The 27899-nt window shown below is 47.9% G+C and overlaps 1 protein-coding gene across 4 annotated transcripts; it reads right to left on the bottom strand.

Annotated features, from left to right (window-relative positions):
• Positions 1-667: 667 nt before the first annotated feature.
• VPS45 (vacuolar protein sorting 45 homolog) lies at positions 668-27795 on the bottom strand. Of its 4 annotated transcripts, none has more exons than XR_005841796.2 (16): positions 27634-27795; positions 27411-27545; positions 27273-27333; positions 24421-24500; positions 23902-23970; positions 23464-23601; positions 22964-23074; positions 21559-21693; positions 21178-21291; positions 20345-20512; positions 16694-16852; positions 15840-15947; positions 14909-15030; positions 8425-8556; positions 7290-7395; positions 668-1243 (listed from the first exon to the last, which is right to left on the bottom strand). XR_005841796.2 is itself a non-coding variant. In NM_001031593.1 (16 exon segments), coding segments are annotated over 10 exon segments (1134 nt in total). In that variant the 5' UTR covers positions 23521-23601; positions 23902-23970; positions 24421-24500; positions 24666-24733; positions 27273-27333; positions 27411-27545; positions 27634-27771; the 3' UTR covers positions 5782-7367.
• Between the last annotated feature and the right edge of the window lie 104 nt (positions 27796-27899).

The raw sequence follows: 27899 nt of genomic DNA, 5'->3' as shown, positions 1-27899 counted from the left end.
CAGGACCCAGTCCCTCTGACCACAATGCCGACAGTCCTGAGTTAGGAAGGAAACGCTCCCTAATGATGTGTGTGGGAACTCTGCCCTGTGCCTTGACCCCATTGTTTTCACGCAGCAGCCCTGGAGCAGCTCCGTGGCGCATGAAACATCAATCCTTCAGCACTGCAGGAAGATTTTTGGATGGACAGGCGCCCAGGCTTGAAGTGACCTTGCTTCAGGGAATTAAGCCAGAGAAATGAGTTTGAATTCAAGCACTTTCCATCCAGCAGCCCTGCAGATCTCTCAGGGAATGGGAGGTTCAGTCTTACTTAATTACGGGAAGGCAGACGATAAGGAGAGCCGTGCTCATTGGCAGCTGACGTTCCCAGAAACCACGCATCCGCTCTGCTGATGTCTGTTTCAACTCAACCTGTGCTGCTTTTCACAGTTCCTGTACCTAAATTAAACGTAATTTTGAAAAAAAAAACAATTCCTCTTGAAGGGACAGAGAGTCTGCACACCTCCCCTGGATGCTCCTGGCAGGAGGCACTGCTGGGACTGCAGCACTGTCAATCTGTCTGTCCTGGTTCAGCTCCATGCTGAGGAGAATGCCAACTGGCCACCTCCTCCCCCAGCTCTGCTCCATCATTGCAGTGTTCTTATTTATTTTCAAACCCAATACGTTCAATTACCGCTACAGTAATTTTTATTGTTAAATAGAAATTACAACACTTTTTCAGAACGTGGGAGCGAGGAAAGGGGCACTGAGTGGTGCAGGTTTCTTACAGTAAAGAGAAGTTAATGGAGAAGATGAAGCACGGAGTGGCACTCTTTAATAGAAAAGAGGTTCAGCCAAAATCGGTTATATAATAGGACTCAAAATATACAGACAACTGAGCAGAGCAGTGCCCATCAGCTTCACCTTCCAGAGATGCACAGGAAGGTCTGGGCCACGTCACTGGATGTTCGTTAGGGGACTCACATGTGTCTGGACACATCGGCACAGCAGAGCCTCAGGGCAGCATCGCAGCAGACACGCAGTGTTTGCAGAGGGATGTTTTGAGAGTCCCACGTCAGAGCGAAGACAGGTGTGGGTGCTGCAGTCTGGGGCACGTTCCTCCATGTAGGCACCAACGCCAGCACAGAGGATGAGGGAGGCAGGAACTGCCCTGAGCTTCACCGCCTGCTGCTTGGCCTCGGTGCAGCATGGGAGCTCTCGGTGCTTCGGCCGCGGAAACCTGAAGCTGTAACCTCCTCGAGGAAGCTGCCAAGCAAAGCTCAGGTTAGTCTCCCAGCCAGCACAAAGCAACCACATGGCCTTTGAACCACATCAAGGAGTGCTCCCTGGGCACCAAAACCTGGGCAGCCAGCAAGGACCACCTCCACTGAGAAGCTCCATTCCTCCCTAAATGCCCCATCCCATAAGGCTCCCAAAATGGGCTCCTGACTCCCAGCTCAGCTCAGCACCTGGGTTTGCTGGCAGCCCCGTTTGATTCTTGGCAACAAACCCAGGAAGGACAGAGCTCAGGCTTGGTTTTCTGCTTGCTCCCAGCCTTCCTGTGAGGATGAGAGAGCAGGAAGAGGCAGGGTGGAAACCTCCCGCTGCAGCATCTTTGGCATTTTGCAGCAGGGCGTTCCGAAAGCAGCCCTGGGTCATGCTCAGCCTCCTCTCAGCCCTGAGGATCTCAGCCCTGAGGATCTCAGGCAGGGCTCCCACCTGCCTGAGATCCTCACTCTGATTTCAGCCTGTCTGAACCATGTTTTATGGTTCAATCCAACTAATGAGCCCCATGGAAATCTCTGGGCACCAAGCATTAATCCAGCCAGAGCTCAAGGACTAAGTAAAATGCTTAAGGACAAAGTAAGCTTCATCCTTGTGCCTTCTCTCTCTGATTTTCCTAAGGGAGGTTTGGGCCCCAAGGACCTAAAGCCAAGCAATTGGCTCAGCCACGCATGGGAGCAATGGCTCCATAGGAAAACAAAAGGACAACTCCTTCAGGGACACATTTGGGCTCCTCAGCAGACCCTTGTGCTGAGGATCAGGGGCTGGGGCTGGCCAACTGGAGGGGGAAAGTCTGGAGCAGGCAGGAACCTGGACAGGTGGGTCTGTGCTGTGCCCTGTTCTGGGGACCGAGACACTGAAATCTGAGCTTACAAGACCACTGTGTCCTAGCCCAAACCTATTTCCACTTAAACCACAGCAAAATTCCCCGTTATGTCTTTAAGAGCAGAGTTAGGCCGTGTGACGGTGTGAAAAATCCCATTCTTGCTTGCAGAGCACCTTAAAGCCCTTGTACAGACAAGACTGCTGCAAAGGCAGCCCTATTTGCCAGCACCAAACTCCTGCTGCAGGCAGGACTGTGGCTCCTTGGTTATGCAGCGAGAGAGATTTCTACCTCGATATGTCTGCAAAATTAATTTCACCCACTCTGTCACCAGGCAGTCTTCAAAGGCCAATTTTATCCCTGAAACATGCCACGGTGGTTTAGTTTCCAGGCTTACACCTGTCATGTGCACACAGCTGCTCCTTATTGGGGTGGATGGGTGTGCAGAGAGGGCTAAGCAGCAGGTACCTGCTCTGTGCTATATGCTGGAGCTCACCCAAGGTCAGCTGCAGCACACTGCATTCCAGCAGCCTCAGCCCCTGCACAAATCACAGTGCAGCTTAATCAAGTAAAGGATGGTGAGCGAGGGGAGCACCCTTGCCTAAATAGGTCTAGAAGTGGGTTAAGGTTTGAGACTAATTCAAGAGGAATAATAAAAGAACAGGATTTGAAAGAGTGATTCTGTAAAGCTTCTTGCATTGTTATTGTTCAGTTATAGGCTTTGCCACGCTTTTGCACAGTGCTCCCACCTGCAAAGCCAAGCAGGAGCTGCGTGAGCACCAGGCAGGACCATGGCTATTTGCACCACCACTCTGCACAGCCTGGGAGGCTGCTGGGCACTGTGCTACATCACAGCAACGCTGCCACGTGAGCTCTGATGAGGCTGTGTTACCAGGAGGATGGTTATTCTGGCAGCGCTGTACACTACCACCAGCTCCCAGGCTGACTCATGCCTTCAATATGCTGATCGAGTTATCCTAACATTAATGCTTAAGAAGTAAGTAAGTAAATAAATAAATAGAAATAAAAATCAGGATACACCACAAATCCTACAGAATCTCTGTTCCCCTACAAGTGGGGTAAGAGGGGTCAACCTGCCAAGGGCTGTGAAACCTGAGAGTTTCTAAAAATTAAAAAAAAATAAAAATAAAAAATCATGCAAATGCCTGCACCAATTTGCAGATCCCAAGCCTGCACTGCTCAGAAATACGCATTCTTGAGGGCAGCAGCCTGATGTACAGGAGGTGTGTTTTGCTGTGGTCCACCAGCATGGCGATTACAGCCAAAGCCATCCCTCCTACAGCTTTATTTTTAGGCATCAGAGCCACGCAGACTGAGTTCTCAACAGAGAATGACTTGCTTTTCCTTTTAAAGGGGACTCCTGATTATTTGTTATGGTGAAAAGGTTCAGAAAGGTCTTAAAAGTGAGCATGGCGACCACCCCCAAGCACCTCCCACACAATGGTCTCCCCATTGTAAACACCACAGGAAGAACACAAAAGCACAGAGGGGATTAGGGATGCCTCCACCTGCTCCCACACCTTCTTCCCTCCAGATTCAGGATCCTAAGGGCAGGTGTGGGCGCTCCCCTTTGGGCACCAGCATCACAACATGGGCTGGGCTGGGTGATTTTGGCACCAAGAGACAGCTGAGCTATTGCTGGAAGTGGGTAAGTGGGTCAGGCTGGCATCCCCTCGGATTAGTCACAGCAGGTTTCTGCCTAACCTGTGCTCTGGATGAGTCGGCCCCACACACCAGATGTTCTCTGGGTCTCATTCATCCCTTTTTAGATACTATTGATCTCTTTTAACCCCTTCTCTAGTGAAATTCCCTTGCAATCCAGGTGGCTGTGCAGAAGAAGCAAAGCTGTGCGCCCATGGGACTGGTGCTGGAGCTGTTTGCCAACAGCAAGGAACCACAGTGCTTTTTCTTTGGGAAGTGGCAGCAGCTCTCCAGCTCTCAGCCAAACGTACTGGGCTCCACAGCCCCATAATTACACACTTTGCTGTCCCTCCTTAGCCCAAAAGCCACAGCAGAGCCACAGGCTCCAGAGCTCTTTGGTATGAGCACACGGCCCCTCCACAAACACAACAGTGTACTGAAATCCTCCAAGGGGAAAGTCCCTGGGAACCCACAGATTTAACACTTCAACTTAACTTCAACACAGATCTGCTCAAATTTATCTGTGTTCCTCAGTAATTGCTATGGCCAGGAATCAAGTCAAGAATGAACTCTCGCATTCACCGTAACTGTAATTTCAAAACATATTGCACACGTGTTTCTCAAAAGAACACACAATTAACAATCCTCAGCCTCTCATTACAGCTCATCACGTCGCTGGGAGCACACAGAGAGGAGCTCTGTGCTCACGTTTTCATGCACCAGGTGGCTCTGCCCGGGGGCAGATGCAGCAGAGGAGCCACAGGCCGAGCACCGAGCAGAAGAGATGCACGCAGCACACACAGTGCAGATCTGCGATCTCCTCCGTGGGGCACAGCTCTGCAAGGTGCACTGCCTGGGCATCGTACAGGAAAGCCCTTCCTTATCCTTCTCAAAATCACATCATAACAGAAGTGTTTTTAGTAGGGCAGCCAAAATTTCCGAAGTAACAGGCAGCTACAGGAAGTAACAGCGTACTTCCCTACGCCGAGTGGTAAGGGGCTGTCTGTTAGTTTGTTAAATCAAGGAATAATCTCCAGCAAGAGAGCCTCTAACCTGCTTTATCTACAAGGAATCCCGACTACATGCCTCACTTCAGAATATGGGCATTGCTATTAAATGCCTGCTCTTCTTTTGCATATATATGGATATAAATCCATACAGATCAACACGGGCAGATTCTCCTAGACATCACTATGTAGCATCAGGAAACTTAAAAGAGGTCCTTCCTATGCCCAATTTGAGACCTTTTGCAAACACGGTGTGTAAAGGAGCATTTTCACCCCCACACTTTCAAGCATCCCATTGGACAACATGGATGGTCTCTTCCACAAATAAGCTTTTCACCAATACAGAGCTGTAACAGCACAACCAGCTCTGAGGGCTTTGTGCCTGCCTTGAGAATGCAGATGGATGCCCCCTAAGCCATCCCCCACTCCATAAACACAGATGTTGATCACAATTTAAGTTGGGCTGTAAGAACAATGAAAGCAAGGGATTAGTGTGCTTACACAGGCTGCTCCTCGCATTAATATCAAAATCTCCCTGTTTATTGTGACATATCAGCCCTAATCCAGCAGAAATAAGCAGCGGTTCATTAAAGGAAGGCTGATGGATTACTGGAGGAGTTGGAACACCATCAAATCTAGGTTTGCTCACATATTGGTGTATTTGCTGATATAGCCAAAATCCTCATATGCTTTGCTACGATTGCTGCTGACAGGAAACCTTCCTCCTTTTCTCAGGTAGCTGGTGGGAGCCGGCTCGCTCTGTTCTGCATGCTGCTCCTCCTCCTGCACAGCATCAGCCATCCCCTGAAAAGCACCAAGTATTTTGTCTGGGAAGCTCTGTTGTTGTTACCAGAGTGGCCTTTCGTCATTCAGGAAATCTAATTCAAGCCACGAGGGAAAAGCAGCTCACCTGGGACAGGGCTATTTTCAGAGCAGCTCTCCCAAGAGCCCTCATCTCAGTGTTCCCAGACAGGACCCCATACCATTCACCCCCTACAAAGCCACAGCCTTTTTAAATTCTTTCTTTCTTTTTTTTTTTCTTTCACTTCATTCTTTGAAATGCAAATTCTGATACACTATCCTGGTTTTTCTGTAAATAATTCAGAGGCTGCACCAAAACGCAGTCACGGTAGAAGCCCCAGCTAGCTAATGTTACTCCTTACAGCACAAATCTAAGGAGCGTAGCTGCAAATCTTGAATTTCACAAAGCTCAGAGACTTTCTGGTGCAAACAGACCAAGCAGAAAGTTGCCTACTGTCACCTAACAGGTGAGCAGCAGAGCTGGGGTGGGAACCTACAACTAATACCATCCCTTCTCACCTGTCCTGCTCGTTTTCCTTCTAGACCAAACGCTGCCGGGAGGTTTCCTCCATTCTCCCTCCCCCATTGACAGTTTCTGCTGAATGTGCTGCACTGATACCCTTGCAGGGCAGGTCTCGGCCTCCAATCTGGAGTGAAAAGCTGTGCCATCTTCCTATCCTCGCCCTGGTTTTTTGTTTTTAGTATGGCGTGATGACAGCGCTATCCAGGTTCTCAGCACAGACGCTGGTTAAGGTTTGATGCAGGACTGTTGGCAGATGTCAAAATCAGCCTCAAAATGCAATGGTAGACCGAGAGGTTGAGAGGTTGCACTGGATGTCAGGCTGAACATGAACCAGTTCATCTGCATCCTTACAAGACAACGATTCATTTCTTTCGTTTCCTAAGTAAAAAGCAGCTCCTTTTCTTACTATTTCCAGGTCTGGCTAGCACGGGATTTAGTTCAAAGGCCACTCTGGAAAGCAGAAGGTTGAGGAAGCCTGGTAATTTGGGCAGGCACTGGTTGATATGTGGGCTAATACAGACTTGCCTCTGTAACCCAGTTCATGACAGTAATTTGCTTCTGAGCTATCACCAGGCTCAGGAGCTTTCTCATCAGCTGATATTAAACCAAAGAAAGGGCCAAATTTTGGAGTGGGAATCTGGTGGGTTTGGGCATTTTTTCTTAGCAAAGTGATGATGAGAACCACTGGAACGCCTTGCATAAGAGTTGTTATTGCTTTGTGTAGGCAGCTTCGGAGCCTGAAGGCGTGAAAAGGAAGGGCAAAAGTGCAGGGCTGTTAAAAATATCACACCGCACTCTAATGCAGCAACAGTGCACAGACATGGCCTAAAACCAAAACGAGTTCTTAGCCTATGCACCACACCTGCGTCCACCTGTCAGTAACTGAGATCAAGGAAGCACCTGGCAGCTGTATTTCTGACATACAAAGCCTGTGGCATTAACAGTGTGTGCTTCCTGAGCTCCAGAGCACTGCCGAGGCACCCAGAGTGGTTAGTCAGCTCTGAAAATGCCATCCTGAATGCTGAGAAGCACAACTTCTTCCGGTGCAGCACCATTCTGTTTGTGCTCCTACTTGGTCACGCTGGAGCTGCCCTTCCCTCTCAGCCTGGTGCTCCCTTTCAGCTCCAAGCAGCTGCTGGACAACCCAGGAGCTCTCCAAGGACTTGGATTTCACCATACTTCCTGCTGCAACACATGGGAGAGACACATCACCTGTCACATTCCCTCCTTCTGAGAGCACTGTCCTTTGGAGGCTGTTGCAGTGACTGACCACTGGTGTCCTGATATAGCTCACACAGACACGGCGCAGGATTGCTTCCTACAAGAATGAAAATAATTCTCTTGGAATAAGATGGTGGGATATTACTGGGAGCAACCCTATAACAGAGGACATTCTTTCTGCTCAGATGTTGTTCAGTGGAAGCAAGAGACATCAAGTACATCAATCAGGGAGCAGAAGCTATTTCAAAGTAAATTATCTGCTTAGTTAGGCATCCAATGAGACGGGAAGGAAAAGATGTCAGCAAAGTGAGGCAAACAAGATAGAGAAACCCAAAACTGACCAAGTTCAGAATCCTAAATTCTGGCAGGGGTCTGTGGTAGTCCCACTTTCTTCAGCTTGTTTCTTACTTGAACTTTCTGTAAGACGTGCAACAAATGCCTCTGTTTGGCTAGCAGCAAGCCGTGCTGATTGAAGACAATCCCCAGCGTGGTCTACATTTTCAGCCAGCTGCTAGAATGTCTCAGACAGCGCCCAGGAAATCAGTGAAGCTCAGTGTGCTCAGTGCTCCCTGGCCCCACTCAGTCCTGCAGGACTGAGCCCTCACAACTGTGTGGCCTCCCAGGAAAGGCAGCTCAGAGTGTAAAACAAACCAATAAGGAAAGTTCTCCAGGGAGAAATGCAAAAGGCACGGCCAATGCTCTCCAAGCCCGTGGGTGGCAGAGAGCCTGCGAGCAGGGAAATCATAGAACTCCATTCTAATCATAGGTACATTAACTTCACTGCTATCAAATGCAATTGCTCCAGATTTCAGCAGAAGCAATGAGACCACAGTCAGCTCTGAATCCTTGTGTGCTGTACTGGCTTTTCATTCACAGTACAGTGTATGGTGAATTATAAGCACGAAAACCTACACAAATCTACTTCCTTCCCCTTGAATTCAGCAAAGCACACATTAAACCTTCAGCCTGATAATATGTCCCTCAGCCATAATGAGCAGCGCTGGGCTCAGACCACTTACACACATTTCTGTGTTCTACTGAGCAGTGAAGATCCCTCGGGCATCACCAATTCACATTTGTGTCAGCAGTGTTATGCACGCGGAATCCCTGGCAATAAGGCTGTTACCTCCTGGTGTTGTGGATGGTGGTCCCGCCGAGGACGACCCGGACGCCTGGGTTGGTGCGGTTCAGGTTGTACACAGTCAGTGCCTCCTCATAAGTCGCCCCTCCAATGATGAAGACAATAATATCTTGGGGCCTGTAATAAAGACACACATACAGAACTGCATCAATCCCGTACCAGCCATGCGCACGGAGGCAGCAATCCCGCTGGTTTCTCTCCCCAGACCACGTTTCATTTCTGTGATGCACTGGGCTGAAGACTGACAACACACAGCCCATGAAGCTGCCTTTAAAACAGTCTCTCCTCAACATTTACACACCGTGCTCCCGGTCCTAACAGCCTCCTCAGCACACCCACACGCCGTATCCCTGCAGAGCTCCACCGTGACACATCACCGATGTTTAATGCATGATGGAGACGCCGCTGTGGCTGTTAAATTCAGATCAATTTGGAGTCAAACGAGGACAGCAGTGGAGCTCCAGAGCTCCTGGGTTTGGTTGGAAGGGCACGGATCAGCTGCAGTTTTGCTGGCTGATTACAGAACAGAGGATTTATGCTTGGGTTTACCTCCAAGGTTACATTCCCTAAGTAGCCCGGAAATACAGGATTTTACAGAGGAAAAAGGAGGAAGGGAGATGGGAAGTGTCTGCATCTAGCAAAATGCAAAACCAGGCACACGTTCTGCACGTTCTGCTTTCAAGGGAAAGCTGGACCTTCCCTGCACCATTCTCCCCAATTCCTTAAGCTTTCCATTCTCAGGGATAGCACACTGTGCTTGCCACCCATAAATCAGCTTTTCCTACCAACCAGAAGCTGAAAGAAGGATTTCTGCAGAATCTATAGTGAAAGGTCTGGATTGCACCCCGTCAGCTGCATACCATCCCCTGCCGGAGTCAGAACGTTTCACTCTGGAGAACAGGCAAGTCTCAACACAATTAACTTTCTGTTGCAGTCTCAGAACCAGTCTCTGCTTTCCAAGCAGGTACCTCTATTAGAACACAGCTGCTTGCTGCAGTGGTGAAAGCAGCAGGCGTTCATCTGCTTTCTATGTGCAAGCTCTGGATCAGTGACAAAGCAAATGGAGCATAAGAAGGGATGACCCTGGCATGCACCTCAACGCTGTCTTTGGTTACTCCTTGCTGAGAAGCTACCCTGGAAAGCCCTTGACACCTGTTACTGTCCAGAGGAACAACTCGCTTCAGAAGAGCTGTCATTGATAAGAGAACCCTACAAAGAGCAAAACTGCTTCTACCATCAGAATGGCTCAAAACAAGTGTGTTAGCCATCAGGTGCACACTACTGCTTCCCTGCCCCTGGAAAGGATGCAGAAAGGTAAGAAAAATCCCCCCTCAAAGCGACCATTGTTATCAGTAATCTTCCAAGGCACGGGTGTTTTCTGGAAGCTTAGGTTAGGTCAGCATAACATGCCCTGAGCAGTCAAAACAAGGTCTTTAGGATACTTTAGGAGGCACAGGCAGACTGCCATTGTGGGGTGGAGAGGGAAAACTGCAGCCTCAGTGCCTGAAACCTGTGAGCAACTTACTGCAGAGCCTCCCTGGAAAGTACAAGACTTAGAATGGAATCCTCTGCAGAGAAGTCAGCATGATTACAACATGTTCTATCAGATCCTTTATGCCTGCACTCTCTGGGCACAGTGGCAAGTGTCCCCTTGTGCATGGCTTAGCCCATGCAGCCAGGACCACAGGACATGATTTCAGTCTGTGCTGCATCAGCTTCCCTTACAGATACTGGGATTCAGTGTGCTTGTTTCTCTGCAGAACTACTCTGTGTCTCCTGTGCAGGAACAGGCTGTGAAATCTGCACTGCAGCCTTAAGATAAGCAGGTTATATATAGCAACCACACACCCAAGTTGTGCAGGTTCAGACATCTCGCTCAGGCAGACTGAGGGTTCTGCCCTGCAGTGACAGCACGAGTCACTGAGCAGCCCCAGAGAGCAGAGCAGTGCTGTACCTTGTCTTTCTGCCTGCATTCGGGCAGGCTGCTTTGAAAACTAGATGCAAACGTGCCCAAGTCTCTTGGGAATGGAAATCAAAGGGAAGGCGAGGCATAGCAATGAAGTGATCTGATAAACAGCTGTAGGTTGCCTGAACGAAAAAAATCATATTGAAAATCCTTACAAACCCATTTTTATCACAATATGTGTAAGAGACGTGGCAAGTAGGCAATGCCACAGTTCTTAGGAGAATCCCTTTCAGGTGAGAAAGCCACAGCTCTCAAAGTCCTGTGGGTCAGTACGGACCTTCCAGGTAAAGATATATTTACTAACTGGACCACAGGAGCAACAGGGAAATGAAGCAGGCAGTTTGTTGTCAGACTGAAGTCCACAGCATCGACCTCCAATACCATCATTTATGCATTTTGAGTTGGAACTGTAAGAGACCTCAAGACTTCAATGAAGAAGTTGTGCAGGCAGTTCCCATGTGCTCCTCTGAAATATGACAGAATCATTAAGGCTCAAAAAGACCACTAAGATCATCAAGTCCAACCACCAACCCACCATCTTAACATGACCCAGTCCTTGAATCTGCCATCATCTGTTGCTGTCACCAAGACAACTCTCCTTCTCATTCTCATCCCAGCCAACAGCCCTAAGTCCCAAGGTCACAGTTTCCCCCTAGGACTTAAGGGTTACATGAATTGGTCTAACAAGATGTTGGATCTCCACGAATGAGGTGGCTGTGCATTAGCAGCCCAACCACTTCACAGAGACAAGGCTTGGCTGAGGAAGGGAAACTGTGTTTCTCGCTTATGCAAAGCCCAGAGGCACAGCAGGGACGAGCTGATAGTTTTTCAACCTCAGGGTCAAGAACAGAGAAGTATCTCATGAAGGTATTTACAAACGTGTTAAAATAGGTTTGAAAAGATGAAGTCCGCTTCAAATCACATCAAGTTAAAGAGGAACTAAGTACACACAGGAGAAGCAGCAGCAAATAATGAGACCGTTCCTGTCTGCACTACCCTAGCACTCCTCCACCAGCTTAAATGAAAGCAGAAGCAGACTAATACTGCCAGGAACAGCCATACTTCATGTAGCACTGATGAGGATTACCTATCAAACTGCTAAGGGAGGCTGAACTAAGAAACCCTACAGACAGAAGTGTAGGGTGGGTTTTATATATACACTTACGTATATATACACACATCCATAGCGAGGAAAAAAAGCACACACACACATATATATACACACATATAAACACACACGTATATACCCCACATGAAAAACAAAAGGATCTCAGTGTTCTCATGGAGTGCCCAAGGAATTATTGCTTCTACCATGGGCAAATAAGCAATTTTGGAACAGGAAGAAACCCCAAGACTGTTACAGGATTAGTGGGAAAGCAATCCACAGGAACACCACCTCCAGCTGTTGTGCTCCTCAGCTCCAGTTTGTGGATGTGGCTGTGTGTTTCCTCGGGTTTGCTGCCAATCTAACAGCTAAATGCTTGAGCATTTCACAGAGGAGGATAAAGCAACTGCCTTGAACAAACAAGGACAGGGTCAGAGTTTGGGCTTGAAAAAAAAAAAGCCACAACAACAACCATACTAAACCCAAGATAATACACATGATTTAGCAATGGCACCACTTTCCATCATCTTTAGGGTGGTACTGTGTGAGCTCAGATGAAAAAGGGCACAGCTAAACGGTGCCACATCACACGCTGCAAGCTGATGTTTCCAAAAAAGGAGATTTTGCCTTTGCTGCCTAAGGAGATACCTCACCCATCCCTTCAGATGTGTGTCACATTTATAATGGTGAGCTGCTTCCAAATTCTTCCTCTCCTCAAGCAGTTCAAGAGCAACTCTCCCTTCAACAAAATCACGGGAGAAAGATCACACTCAGGCTGTAAGGCAGAGCATATCCTGGGTGGTATCAGTGAGTTCTCACGTGTATGCACCATGAAGCCCATTTGGTCCACTGGAACAAATGCCCTATTAAGAGAAATTCCCAGGCAATTCCAAAGCATAAACAAAGCAAAAGTTCCACCCAAAGGGCAGGCTTTGCAGAGCCCAGCCAGCGCTCTGAACGTGTCACAAACCTTCGGAGGCATCTTCTGCAGAGCACAACACAGCTGGGCTCCCACACACTGCTGCCATGGGAAGGAGCTGTAGGAACTTTTCTAGTTGGTACTTTCCAGGAGTAAGGTAGAGGGGACTGCAGAGTTATGGCATGCTAGAAAAGGACATTTAACACAGCAGGAAAGAAAAGAGAAGCAAAAGAAAGCAGAATTGCTTATTGCTCTCTCCTAGGAACCCTGCTCAGCGTTTTGCAAAGATTCCCTCTCCTTCACTGCTGCCAATTTCCACAGATGAATTTGGACCGTGAGCTTTTCCTCCCTCGCAACAGTGTGATGTTTAATACAGAAAGAAACAGTTAAAAAGAATCCTTTTAAATTCTCTGCTGTTGAAGCAACTGCCTCACTTTGATCAAAAAATGCAAAGCCTTTTGCCCCAACCTGCAGCTGAACCGCTGCCAGTCACAGTAACACCATCCTCTGGAAACACAGTGAGAGGACAGGATAGCCCAGTTTGCCTTGGGCTGCAATTTAGTGAAAGTTCTGAGGAACTATTTAATGTAAATTCCTCACTCAACTCATTTGGCACTACGGCAACACCGTACAGCAGTCCTTTTCCTTCCAAAACTGATAGCTAGAATCTGTCTTTAGATGAGAACCCATTTTCATGATATTTAATATTCATACCCAAGAGACAGCACAGCGCTGCGCCTCCATTTCAAAAAGCAAATAAAGACCAGGCACAAAAGTATTTTGGCATCGATGTTTTGTCAAAGCTACAGAACCTTTGATTCCTGGAGTTCTCGTGTCTTAAGCTGAACAAGACTTCCCTATAGGGGAACAGCCCCAATAACCACATGCTCTCAAACATTTAAAAAGGAATCTAAGCGAAACACAACTCAGCAGAATGTAAATGGGTACTAAGAATGAGAAAACAAAGGTAAGAAGATCATTTGCTTCTAGTTAGTTCAGAAGCAAGCAGGGTCAGGACTGCCTGGATGCAGCCTCTGCTGTTCTGCCCACTCTGTTTCAGATCCCATCACTCCATCTCTTTCTGTTGGGCTGAAATCCATCTCATTTCAAGGAGACAGAGGATGGCATTCTTGCTGCCATATCCGTTGCTAGGGAGGGGCCTTGATATCTCACACTCATTAAAACCGCCCATCCACCCTGTCCAAAATCCACCATTTTATTTTTTAAGGGAAAATTTGGAGTAAAGCAGGTAGGTTTCGGTCTACCAAGGACGTACACAAACAAATTGATTCTTGTATGATTCTTTTTCTTTAATTCATAAATGAAGCGATTTATATCCCCTGCCATCAGCTTGGCATGGAATTTGGATCCTTCCCTGTTACAAAATACATTTTTGTTTTCATCAGGTGGATGTAAATGCCCCAAAGCAGGGCTAAGTGGGAAGAAGGCCAGTGTGTGTGTTCATCTCGAAGAGCCAGACATGAATAATAGCCCCTGCCCCTCCCACCTATTGCTTCCCCTTGATCCCCAAGCCCACTTCCTCCACCTCCAAACGAACCTGCACATTTAATTTAACTCAAGACTTCCCTGCAGCAGCCACCTCATTTGTTGAGAATTACTACTTTGAATTTATTTTCTGCCTTGCTACAAATGACTGCTGACAAAAAGCCAGTCATATGCAGCGTGTGAAGGGCATGATGACTGTTGTAATGCTGCAAATAAAGCCCTGGGGCATTCAGCAAACATTTGAGAAGGTTCAGAGAATAGCTGTGGTGGTCTCACCACAGATCACCAAAGCAACATCAAGATCTTCCCCTCAAAGGACACTGCTACTAGAAGGAATAAGAAATGCCCCCAGCCAGCACGCTGCAGAACTTAATGTAATTTACAGAAAGGAAACTGAGATACCCAACAAATCAGTGATTTGTACAGAAAGCTGTCAGAGAACTTGTAGCCCTTTCTCTACCAACTCAGTGCCCTCACTCTGAGGCCCATATTTATCTTTAATGACTTCAGTGACAACAGGTTAGCCTAGCTCTAGAAAAGTCAGCTAGAACCAGACAGCCAACGTTCTTTTCAATTACAGTTATTGGCCATATTCAGCAACATCCCATTCTAATCAGAAATAGTAACTGGCTCAGAAGGGAGAGTTAGCAGTTGGACTATTTTTGGTTCTTTGCAAATAAACGCCAGATGGCATGGACTGAAGTTAGGGGGCACGTTGAAATCCATCATGGAAACGTCCTGGCAGCTTGGTGCAGTGGCTTTATCCTTACCTAAGCTCTTACTTACAATGAGAATGTCGTGTTTCGGTCAGCTTTAATAGCCTGGCACCTACCTGAGAGCTCAAGAAATACCTACTTGATCAAAACATTTCTTTGGCAAGCCTGAATTTTTTTCACCTAATAAAGCAAGTGAGAGCACAGGGAGGAGCAGACATTTTTCAATCCCAGGTGCTGCCCAGCAAAACCCCACATACCTGTCACGGAGGGTGTTGGGACCCAAGTAGGGGTACTGGCTGTCCTTCAGCTTTCCTTTGATGAGCTGATCCAGTGTTTCTTGAAGGAGAGGCTGGTGTTGTGTATACACATTCTCAACACCCTACGGTGCAAAAGAAGCTTCTGATAAGAATTAATACAGCAAGGCAGCATGCTGAGAGTGAGCTGATCAGCACAGTCACACTGAAAGAGCCCCAGCATCCGATGGATATAGCAACTATTAGCCACTGAGTCAACATTTAGAGCGGCTTTTCAGCAACCAACTTCCATTGCCTACAATGAGAATTACACCTCAGACGTTCAGTGCACTTACTATTAAACCTCCAAAAAACTATTAAACCTCTGTGTCATGGTTTTATGGTTTTTTGCATCAGTATTCCACGTTCATAGCACCATGCCATGGTGGGAGTTGAAGAGTTCACGTGGCAGCTCCGTCTTCTGAAGAGAAGAAAGAACCACAGCTTCCACGGGCCAGGAAAAGACTCAGCACCAGAAGACTTCATTTTGTTATTTGCTGTCTTCCAGCAGGAGGGAAAGGACAAAAGAACGGAGAGGCCACGCGATCTCTGTCTCTTTCCAGCTCCCCGGTGGTCAATGCAGCATCAGAGACTCAGTATCAAAAACTCTTTTTCATTCATTTGATTTATTAGCTTCAATCCCAACTAATTTGTGTTTCCCTAAGGTTTTTTCCTCAGATAATTGCCGCTGTTCTTTTTGTTCCTCTTTTATCTAGGCCCATCCAACCCCCCCACACCCTTCTGGCCATCAAGCATGTAGGCTCCTTGTCAAGGAGACAGACCTAGGTCTAGATCACAACACCTCTGAAAGCCAGAACACATGGCATAACAATCCTGCCCCATTACCGCAGCTTTGACTAAAGCTGTCATTATTTCATCTATGGCAGATCCATACCTTCAGTCCTTTGAGGAACTGTTTTGTGATGGCTACAGCATCCTTGGGACTGAACAGGTCACTGCCCCGGACCCGTTTCCCTCCATATTCCACAACAGCAGACACTAGCTGTACAGGGGGAGGCAAAACCAGAGTGCTATTAGCCCGGGAAACAAAATTCCACGCAGTTGTCCTATCAGGTTCAGTGGAGGTACTGGAACAACGACCAAGAAGTCAGAGAGGTCGATCCCAAGTAGATAATGCGGTCCAAAGAGAGGATAGAAGGAAGAGAAGTATTCTCTGAATACAAGAAGCAAGTCACTGTGCCATGGCACTGCCTGCATAAGGAAAGAGGCTTTCATTCCCACAGTCCTCTGCAGTGATAGCAGATCTTCTATACAGTGACATCATTCTGCCTCTCCACCTCCTCTACAGCTGCTCACTACATTTGTCAAGCTCTGCCACCCTCTGCCTTCCCAGCCAAGCCCCCCTTACTGTTTTGGTTAAGTCCCTTGCTACAGCTATTGCCTATTCAGCAGGAGGTGGAAGAAGGAGAAAGGAGAAGTGCTCCGGGCCGTCTGCATGCCATACGCCAGGTCGAGACTCCTGGCAAGCACATCATCTCTGCTTTGTTGAACCCTCCATAATATCACTGATTTTGGAAATGGAAATTAAGTAATTAGTTATGCCTTTAACACCTACAGGCCCCAGCCAAGCTCCATGCTCTTTTTGAGAGATGTGGTGCAGTTCAACAGAAAAAAAGTATTATGCTATGTTAAGGCAAGCAACAGGCACCCTCCACCAAGAAAAGTTTGACACCTGTGTGCCCTCCTGCCCCACTCATTCATCCAGCAGGAGGAGAAATATTGCATTACCTTTCGATATCTCTCTGAAACACCCCTGTTCTTGAGATCTGCCATCAGCCCTGGCAGGCTGTTGCTGCTGTGCCGCTCGTAGTGCAGGGCATAGAGCATCACCAGCCGGGCAGCATCAAGCTCTGTCACCTTGGGGTTCTGCAGGAGGCGCCGCACATTCTGCAGCAAGATACAAAGTGGGATTAACAGAGAAGCCTTCAGAGCACATTAAATCAGACTAACATCAAGCCCATTGCTTAGTAACAAAATTGCAAGCAGGAGGAACACAACGGAACTAAACCGTGCCATAGGCAACAGACCTGAGCTTCTTATGTGCTCTGTGTTTAGATTTATTGGAGTATAACGGACTGCAAGTTGTTTTCATGAAGCTGGGAATTCTCTGTAATTCTCTGTAACTCTCCATAATGTGCCTCAGAGTGAGCCCAGCTCAGTGCATCCCTCCCAAATGGGGTATCTGCAGACGCCTGTAGAAACCTTTAATCTCTGCCCTTCCCTTTTCCAACCTGAATACAGCAAAAGCTGGCCCACAGGTTCCATCATAATATCAACCATCAAGGAAAAAGTGCTAGCAGAGCTACGCAGTTTGTTTTCTCGTAGAAGGTGTGGGGATGGAGCATCAAAGCCTCAGACAATCTCTAGATGTGAGAAGTGTGGGGCTGGGGGGGGGGAGCAAAGCACTTTGAAGCAAAGAAAGAATTAAAGCATGGAAAGGCAAAGAATGACTATTGGAGAAGCAAAACCAGAAATCCATAGTTATTTACTTCTAACATGCAGATTATTACTTTTTCTGCTGAACAGAACGTGGCAGCATTGTAAACACACGGACTGCATCTCCCAGAGTCTGTCTGCTAAGGCAGAGACCATTTCCAGAAAGGATTCAGAACCCCTGATGCACGCCATGTACCCTGCAGGGATTGCAGGCAGGATATAATAGCTCACGTGAGCTGACAATTCACCATGTAAGCGCTACTCCTTCTCATTACAACAAAAGTACTTATTTCCTCTCTACAATTCTCCATCACTGCACAGAGCCACACAATTGAGATACTGAAGTTAACAGAGGACAAAACACCAGAGCCAAGCTGGTAGCTCAGGTGAGCAGTGGGAGCAATAAGCTTCTTAATGTCGAGCCTGGAGATGGATCTCAAGGAAGAGGCAGCACTACTGACTGCACTTGTAGGCATCTGGATAAAGACTGGCTCGACACTTCAGGGCACAACAAAGTCTGCAATCCTCCCTGTGCTTAAAAGCAAAACATCGGCCCGTATTGGCTCAAGTGTAAGAGAGCAGCAGAGCTTCCAGTCGCACAGTGGTTGAAATGGCAGTTCCAAGACAGGGACAGAACCAGCTAGGAGGATTTTTTCCATGCTGCAAGAGAACATGACCTTCAAACACTCCAAAAATCCCAGCACATCTTGGCAACATTCTCTCAACCTCCCAGAACAGAGAGGCAGCACGGAAATATTCAGTGAACAGCTGTGAAACAATACTGTAACAGTTGTTATTGACCGAGCTGATTCAGCTATGTTTGTTGATATCTGTTCCACTGAGGCAGAGCAGTTACAAAAATATGGGGTAAAATCCTGCCTGCGAGCTGTTCACTGAGGTTAATGAAGAAACTCTTGTTGAGGTCAGGAATTCACCTATCAGGGTAAGGACAGAGCCCCACGGAGATGCCTGCTGGCCACATTCTGGATCCTGTGCTGGCAGCACAGTGGCAATGCCTATATAAGCAGGAAGCCTGTAAAACAGAAAAGCCATTGTCCATCTAAGGAGATGGGATTCAAAACCTCCCATTCATCTCTCAAGGCTCATGCACAATGTCAGGATTAATAAGAGACTGGGAAAAGAATAACCAAAATGTACTGTACTCGGGGGCCCTAGGCCACCACAGAAATTAACAATTGCTGAAGTTACATCAGTGGGAGAACAATTCTGCCTTTATTTTGTGCACTGGTTATTCTTCATCGCGTCTGTGGCCTTGCAGCAGGGAACAGCCTGGGGCACTGCAACTAAAGAGATACTGATCTATCATGTAGAAAGATACCAGTTCCATTTTTGCATTTTGCATTTATTCTCTAGCTGCTACATGGTTTTCAGTCACTCTCAGTTGATAGAAACACAACAGAGCCCTTTAGGCATGTGGCTGTAAACAAATGTAGGCAGCCTATGTACCATAAAAACTGCAGAAACACTACTCAGTGCAGACTGAGACCTGGATTAGCATCAAGGTGAATCTAGCTAACAACCTTACCACCACAGCATGGCACTCAGTGGGGGCTGACCTCCCTCCATCTCTATCCAGTTTCCAGCACTGCCACATATCCCTCTAACCGTAAAGCTGTAACATGCAACTGCTCCCCCTCAGAAGTTCATGTCATCCCCTTCTCCAGTGACTCTGAGGTAACCTACTACAATAAAGATCAATGTTTTTCAAAACGGACCCCAGTGCTGAGTTTCAACACTCACACTGTGCTGTCTTCAGCAGAGTATCTGCTTGTAACACCAGAAACAAAGACCTCAGCACAGACATGACGTGCTGACGGATTAGAAGTCAAACATTTGACTTTGAACCTGCACAAGCCTGACCTACAAACCACGGCATTAGCAAGAGAGCATGAGAGGTTGTGTTCAGCAAATGCATTTTATGGTTACAATCCCACTTCAATACTTGGTCATCAAAATTCTACCAAATATAAGCTATCAAATCACATCTATATGCTCACAGATCTATATAGCTGTGATGACTTCAAGTCTATGCTGATATACATCAGCTCAGGATCTGGTAATAGACGACAGTGCTCGAAGAGCTGATGTTATCACTTAGCCACCCACTTGGAGAACAGACTAACAGAGGTAAAGAAAACTTGTCCTTCAAATCTGTTGAAAATTCTTCTTTTTATTTTCTAATCAAAGTGTAAATAAGTCCGTTATATGGTGTGACTTCTATCCCAGCTGTAAAAAAAACAAAAGATTCGCTTTCTGAGTCGGTGGTTGAACTCTTCTATAATACAGTCACTCTTAACAATACTGCTATTTTCTCTCAGTAGTCAGCAGCCGCAATTCATCATTATTGACATACTGTCAGATATTAGGTCAGGTCATGGAATCCAACAAGCCAGCATGGGGTCAAAACTTCAGTCTATACCCAGCTATAACAGAAGTCTCTTGTTGGCTTTTTCAGTCCTCTCTACCAAAGAAATCTTTTATATCTAAAAGGCTTTTCACTGTTTTATATTTTTAAAGAAAGAAATAAAAACCATCACCTCTGGTTTAGTTATGGATTCCATTTCTTCTCCTTCCCAACAAATACAAGAAGCTTCTGCATAAGAGTCCAAGTTTTGTTTTACTGGTGCCTATGCAGGCAGCTTGCCAGGTCCCAACCAACTACATATAATGAAGGAATGTTGTACTGTGAAACATAGAATTTGCAAAGATGCTTCTCAAGCCAGTTATTAACTATGATTCATCCCCATCTGAACTGAACAGGTAGGAGAAGAGTAATCCTAACATCTTACATCCCTACCCTGTAGGACATCTGCACGCAAAACTCTTACTGATTTTCTGTATCAAACTTCCATCAGCAGCAGACTGTCAGGAGCAAACCATCCAAATTCAAAGGACCACAGCTAGGTTCTGAGCCCAAGGTACCTGGAGGGCGCTGGAATGGTCATTGTGGCAGGCCAGCTCCTGCTCCACCTCAGACACCTCCAGCAGGTTGCGCTCACCAACCAGTCGAGAGAGCTCTCCTACCACCGTCACGTGCTTTGACACTGTGCCTGACATCTTCTTGAACTGTGGGTAGTTCTCCACAAATGCCTGCGAGGGGGAAACCAGAGCGACACATTCTTCAGAATGAAAGCAACAGACAGCAAGACGTAGTTTATACAATTTATCACTGGCTTGCACATATCCACCAATAAGCAAGACCACTGCAGGTACATGAATGGTCAGGCACCTCAAATCCAGTAAAAGACTGAAAGATTTCTCCAGTTACGAGGAGATTTTCGGTTCTACTTTTTGTTTACACTCAAAATAAAAGAACACATAAAGTAACTCCAGAGGCATTGCCAGGATTCTTTAAATCTTCAGCAGCGACTAAATTAGCAGCCCCCGCTGTGGGCAGCTGCCAAGTGACCCAGCTCAAATAAAAGTCCGCACAGCCACACTGGGTTAAGCCAAGTACCTGATCTAGAGCTTATCAATTCAATTGTGAGGCTTCTGGATTCCAGGGGGCTCTAAACTGCAGCTCAGGGAGCAGTCAGAGCGAGCAGGCTTGCAGGCTGTGCTGCAGCAGTGCAGAATGGCCTACCACAGGGTCTGGCCCCCAGTAAAAAAATACTGTGCTGAACACAGGACAGCGGTTCCTACCCCCACAAATCACTCACTGCAGAAGTCTGAACTGAATGCAGACTGCCGGCGTACAGTCAGCAGTGACCTGCACTACCCTGCAACAGATGGGCTTTAACAAGTCCTGTCTGTACCTTCATATCTGCTATGGATTCCAGCTTCTGCTGCTCCTTAGGTTTCCTCTTCTGGAAATCCTCCATAAGATTCTTGATGTTACTGCCAATCTCTGCAAAGTTCAGGTACATGTTCTGCGTGGAACAAGGAAGGGATCTGAGAGAAAACCATTTGAACACGAGTCCTGATACAGCTAAAACACACAGACACTCTGAACCCAAAACACTTAAGTACCACTGCAGACCATCTCATCTATCTGACACCCAAACTTGACCAAGCAGCTTTGTGATTGGTCCAGATTTCATTTAAAACTATCAAAAAGCTGCATTATTATACATCAGATGATGTTTGCGTGACACAGCGACTTTCACCCTACATTACCATAAGACACAGCCACCTACGTTGGCATAGAACTCGTCGTTCTCAGCAGACAGGACCACCTCTCGGAGATCCTTACTGATGCCTGGTACACGTGAGAGGTCAACGCGGTTGTTGTTGATCCCCAGCAATTCATGAACCATAGCCTGGTACGTCCACTGACACAGATGGGGAAAGAGAAAGGCAAGTATTGACTTCAGTACGGTATCACATTGCACTGAAAAAGATTTCAGGCTGAACTCAAACAAGGTCACTTTCCATTCCTCTAGTAGCAGAGCAGATTCAAAGTGTCTGCTCCCCAAACTTTTGTCAGAAGATTACAATCAGAAATGAATTCTGTTACCATCACACAGGCATCTCACTGTGAGAAGTGATGCTGCGAATATATAGGAAAACCACCCCCATCCGAGGGTGCTTACTGCAGGTATATTCAAAGGCAATGACTCTGAAAGCACAACAATTGGGATTAATATTCCTGTTCCAGCAGCTCTATTTGCCACCATTATCTCCCCCTTCTCCTCCTGTGAATGAACGTGTATTTTTGGCTGCAGAGGTTCCGCAGTTACAAACTATAATTTCCTACACGCTCCTGCACTTCTTACACAGCAATTGGAGAGTGTGTTCCTGTACATCAGTGACTTACTATATTTATCCTGGGAAGACTAATTTTAATTTAGAGAGAAAACTGAAAGCTGATCAGAGTGCTGACATGCCTGACACTGCATTTACATTCACTTGACTCTCTCTTCTGCACAGAACATCTCCATGCAGCAGATAACGCTTTTGGTGCCCCATGCTGAGCGCTGTCCTCAACTCTACAAACCAGATGTGAGCTTGGCTGCTGACTATCAGATTGCTCCAGTGCACAAGGATCACCACCAGCTCCAACACCATCACTTTCCTGAAGCGCTGCCTGCAACTGAGGTAGCCCAGAGTGACTCAAGATCTGAGCATATCCCACAGAGAAACAGACCGACGCCAGGTTCTGCAGCACAGCTACAATGCAGCAAAGGAACAAATCACAGAAAAATACTGCCACCCATCAATAACAAAGAGAGAGAAATACACCAGAACAAGGTCACTCTGTAAGTATGTTCATGTACTACCAAGCGGCCTGCACAAATACACTGTTTAAAATAACACTGCTGAGACATCAGGACTCTAAATGTAAAGTGTGTCTTATGGAAGTGTACACGATCTGATTTTTGGCCACCTCTGCCTCTGAAGCCAACATGCACAATCCACGCTCAACAGACCGAACGTTGAGCCACAAGACAAAAGAAGGATTTCAAAAAGAACAGGGGCAATACTTCTTAGCCTTAAATACAAACCATGCCCTGTCAGGTTGTGAGCTACTGCCACGAGGTTCTGTGCACTTCCAGAACTCACGCTCCTATCTCAGCCCCTTGGACAACTGAGGTGATTCACCTGGTTCAGAAGTGGGGTGATGGCATCGTCTGAGCGGTCCAGAATAAGGAGCAAAGGAGGAACCTCAGTGCGACGAAAGTCAAACAGCTCATACTCTTTAGTGATTACTTGCTGTTGAGAAAAGGAAGAAAAAAACACACTTGGCTATACGTATACCTGGAAAAAGTTCCCTCTTACTTTTGTAACAGATTAGTAAAAAATGAAAAGCTGGAGGAAAACAAGCTGCACTGCTATCTTAGTCTACACTCCTATTGAGAAAACAACACCTGCTCCCAAGAGGTATGAGGTAATGCATTGCAGTTAATGGGACTCGTGAGAAATAAGGGCCTTCACTTCTTTTATAGGCTGGGGGGAGCCAGAAACAAGGGGATGTGACCTGCCGGAAGCCACGTAACGTGTAAATGCAAGACTTTACAAGAACTGGCTAAAGAACATTACGAAAAAACCTTAAACAAAAATTAAACAACGGTGCCAAACTCACTTAACACTGCTCACCGCACCTTCACACATTCAGCAAGCCTCTTTGCTGGCTCAGAAGAGAGTTGGTACCGAATCATGGGGCATTTCTTCAGGGACAGAAGCAGAGCAGTCAGCCCTTGAGTTGTTCTGGACAGCTGGGCTGGATCCCAGCTGCGACCCTAGAAGGAAAGGCTGCATTACAGATGGATCCGCCATCCCCAAACCCCTCGTCCCATACAGCTGCATTTCCCTCCAACTATATTTTGACTAAATTTTTGACTAAAGGAACAGGTACACCAATGGCCACAACCCAGACTGCCAATTCCTGCTAACAACCAACTACTGTTCTGGGCTGGACGCAGCACTCTGCCTGCTGAGCAACTACTGCCACTGCACCCGCTTTGCTGTGGCCACTGGGCCACAGCATAACCATAAAACAAGGCCCTGGAGCCCTGGAGGAGCATTAGCTTTTTTCATACCTGGCAGCAGCCCAAGAGGTTGAGAGAAAAAACGTGCGGATTCACTGCAATGTAATCTCCATAGAACTCCTGCCAACAAGTGAAAGCAAACACAGTTAATGCCCTGCCAACCCCTATTCAGCCTACAAGAGCATGTGTATTGGCAACATCAAAATCCTAAGCGCTGCACTCACTAACTGATCATTCCTCCTTCCTCCATGCCTACATACTCATAATCTTTACACTTCTGCTGACAACTCCACTGACAGTTCCTGTTGTACTTTTCATGTACACAGCTCTTTGCTGATGCCACAGACAACACGTAGCAGCCTTGTGAAATGTAGATGCCAGCAGTACCAGCAGTAGTTCCAGCAACTGGAGGGCAGAGAGAAATGGAGCACGTGGGCTTTCTGCAGCGTTGCTGCATACTGTTCAAGACCTCCAGAGTCCTCCCATTGCCACATGTGTATTTGCTAGCTTGTATATTCACCTCCTAGTGTTCGTGGATTAAGAAATCTACTTAAAAGATTCAAAATTCACCTGAATTTCTGCCACAACTTCCTGTTCATCAGCCTCAGCTAATGCCTTGATATCGCTCTTACTGATCACATTACTGAAATCTGAAAGAAAACAACAGGGAAAGAACAGTTGGGCTCTGTGAGTGACACAGAAGGCAAGAACACCACAGCACAGTATGACCTGATTCTCCTCTGGAGCAGGAGTGGATTGCAACAGAGATCATTTGCCTTCACACCCATAATTACTATGCAGATTGTCTCTCTTACCTCTCCCTGCTCAGCATCTGCTCAATCAGGCAACGCCACACATGGCTGTAATCAGTAGATTTATAAAGCTAAAAGACAAGCACTATTAAATAGTTTAACGCTGTGGCCAACTTAACACAAGCTGGAGCTTCTCAGCATTGCTGTGTCAGTAGGTCACCACCACACCGTTCCCAAACCCATCCCCTGCAACCCAGAGCTGCTCCTCCAGCACTACGGGGTGACAATGACATCTAGAGGCCACTTCAGACCATTGCCCAGAACCTGGCATGGATGACGGTTACACCTCAATAGAAAGGCCACTGTGGTTACCCTGCTTCATTTCCAAACCTGCAGAATATTCTGCAGCATGGACAGGATGAGTGAGGAACACCTGCCTGATCCACCAGGCGTTACAAGATGCTGCGTACTGGGTTTAGTCCAACACTGGAATGTGAAGTTAACATTGTCTCCAAACAATTTTCCTTCAAGATTTAGGCCAGCGTCTCATCCCTCTCTGTTTTCATTGTAATAAAGGCACTCTGAAGCCAGCATCAAAATTCTTTCATGTTTATGAAGCACTGTGAAGCTTTAAAATCCCAGAGGTTTTCAGGAATAAACCATATGAAAACCTAACGAGGTTCAATAAGGCCAAGAGCAGAGTGCTGCATTGGGTCGGGGCGATCCCAGGTGTTTATGCAGACTGGGGGAAGATCTCCTTGAGAGCAGCCCTGCGGAGAAGGACGTGGGGGGCCCTGGGGGACGAGAACTGCACATGAGCCAGCAGTGTGCGCCTGCAGCCCGGAAGGCCAACTGTGTGCTGGGCTGCATCAAAACAGGGGTGGCCAGCAGGGAGAGGGAGGGGATTGTGCCCCTCTGCTCAGCTCTTGGGAGGCCCCATCTGCAGTACTGCGTCCAGGCCTGGGGGCCACAGCACAGGAAGGACGTGGAGCTCTTGGAGGGGGTCCAGAGGAGGGCCACTAAAATGGTCAGAGGACCATTAAGATGGTCAGAGGGCTGGAGCACCTCTCCAGGAGGAGCACCTCACAGTGAGGAAAGGTTGAGGGAACTGGGCTTGTTTAGCTTGGAGAAGAGAAGGCTCCGGGGAGACCTCATTGTGGCCTTCCAGTACTTGAACGGAGTGTATAAACAGAGGGGGAACGGCTGTTTGTGAGGGTGGACAGTGATAGGACAAGGGGGAATGGTTTTCAACTGAGACAGGGGAGGTTTAGGTTGGATACGAGGAAGAAGTTTTTCACTCAGAGGGTGGTGACGCACTGAACAGGTTGCCCAAGGAGGCTGTGGATGCCCCATCCCTGCAGGCATTCCAGGTCAGGATGGATGTGGCTCTGGGCAGCATGGGCTGCTGGTTGGCGACCCTGCACATAGCAGGGGGTTGGAACTGATGGTCATTGTGGTCCTTTCCAACCCAGGCCATTCTATTAATCTACGAATCTATGAATATGGACTATGGCATTGCTTTAGATCTCTTTTCAGATCTCTTATCAGTTGTTTCAGTTTAACTATTTTATCTTATATACATGTAACCTTTTCTAAAACAATTTCATAGAATGGCTTCAGTTAAAAGGGATCTCAGAGATCACAGAGTTCAAATCCCTCTGCCATGGGCTGGATGCCCCACCACCACCACATCAGGCTGCCCAGGACCCCATCCAGTGCAGCCCTAGGCACCTTCAGCGATGGGGCACCCACGCTTTCTTTGGGCAGCAATGTCATGGCCTCATCACACCTTCAGTGAAAATATTCCCCGATGTCTAGTCTAAATCTCCCCTCTAGTTTAAAAGTGCTCCCTTTTGGCCAATCACTATCTATTTGAGGAAGAAGTTGATTTCCCTCCCGCTTATAATCACAGTTTAAGTACTGGAAGGCTGTTCTCAGGTCTCCCCGAAGCCTTCTCTCCTCCAGGCTGACACCCCCAGCTCCCTCAGCCCTTCTTTGCAGGACAGGTGCCCCAGCCCTTTGATAATCTTTGTGATCTCCTCTGGATCCACTCCAACAGCTGTTTTTCTTGTGCTGTGGCCCAGCCCTGGACGCACTACTCCAGATGAGGACCTCATGAGGGCAGAGCAGAGGGGGATAATCCCCTCCCTGCCCCACTGCCACCCTTCTGCTGATGCAGCCCAGGATGCAGTTGGCCTTGTGGGCTGTGAGCGCTCACTGCTGGCTCGTCTCCAGCTTCTCATCCACCAGGACTCCCAAATCCTTCTCTGCAGGACAGCTCTTAAGGAGTTCTTCTCCCAGTCTGTACTCATATCTGGGATTGCCCCAGCCCAACACTGTGCCTTCAGCCCTGTTGAACCTCACTGAGTTCATGTGGGCCCACTCCTCAGCCTGCCCAGCTCCCTCTGGATGTCATCCCTTCCTTCTGCTGTGTCAACTGCACCACTCCACTCAGTGCCATCAGGGAACTGCTGAGGGTGCGCTCTGTCCCACTGTCTGTGCCACTGATAAATACATTAAAGGGTACGTTTAGATCAGGCAATCTAAACAACATAAAACCTCCAATTCAGACATTCTCAGCATCTCAGTGGCACTCCGCCCGCAGGGGCGCTCAGTGCCTCCCATCGGCGCTCCACTGAATGTCAGAAGCTCTGAACAGAACGTACTTACAGATATAATAGATGCTGTACTTCGGCCTCCGCAGCTCCTGAATGAGATAGTCCACGTTCTCCTGAAGGAACACACAGCGACAGAGCGGCGATCAGAGGGGCTCAGCCCCACCCACCTCCCCGCGGGGAGGGCGCTCACCTTGGTGGGCCGCAGGAAGCAGACGGCCTTCAGGTGCTTCATGGGCTCCCTGCCGGGGGAGTCGATCCGCTCGAAGAGGTACACCTCCTTCTGCAGGATCTCGGACTGCGTGTACACCATGCTGACCGCGCCGGGCTGCGGGGAGCGCCGCGTCACCGCGCGCTGAACGGCGGCCCCGCGCCCCGCCCGGCCCGGCCCGGCCCGGCCCGGCCCCGCCGCTCACCGTCTCCCGGTCCATCAGGAGCACCTTCATGCCCGGTCCGCTGTCCTCGATCATTTTCGACACGTACTGCTTCACGGCGAGCACCGCGTTCATCTCCGCTGTACGGCTCAGCCCCGCTCCGCTCCGCCGTGCGCCCGCCAGGCCGTGCAGCCCTCCAGCGGCAGGGGACGGCGGGAGCAGCCCGGGGACGGACTACAGTTCCCGGCATGCCGCGCGGCGCTGCACTTCCGCCCTTGCGCGCCCCAAGGCGCTGGACTACAGCTCCC

Source organism: Gallus gallus, chromosome 25 (assembly GCF_016699485.2).
Source record: "Gallus gallus isolate bGalGal1 chromosome 25, bGalGal1.mat.broiler.GRCg7b, whole genome shotgun sequence".
NCBI classification, from domain to species: domain Eukaryota; kingdom Metazoa; phylum Chordata; class Aves; order Galliformes; family Phasianidae; genus Gallus; species Gallus gallus.
This window is presented reverse-complemented; position numbering and strand designations above follow the sequence as displayed.

Excerpts from the sequence above, each read along its gene's own strand:
- VPS45 (XM_040652368.2), bottom strand. The coding sequence starts at position 27,726 with ATGAACGCGGTGCTCGCCGTGAAGCAGTACGTGTCGAAAATGATCGAG. Across the intron at positions 21,292-21,558 it reads ACGACGAGTTCTATGCCAAC|AACATGTACCTGAACTTTGC; the intron begins GTAGGTGGCTGT and ends TGTTCCACGCAG. Across the intron at positions 16,853-20,344 it reads ACCATTCCAGCGCCCTCCAG|AATGTGCGGCGCCTCCTGCA; the intron begins GTACCTTGGGCT and ends ATCTTGCTGCAG.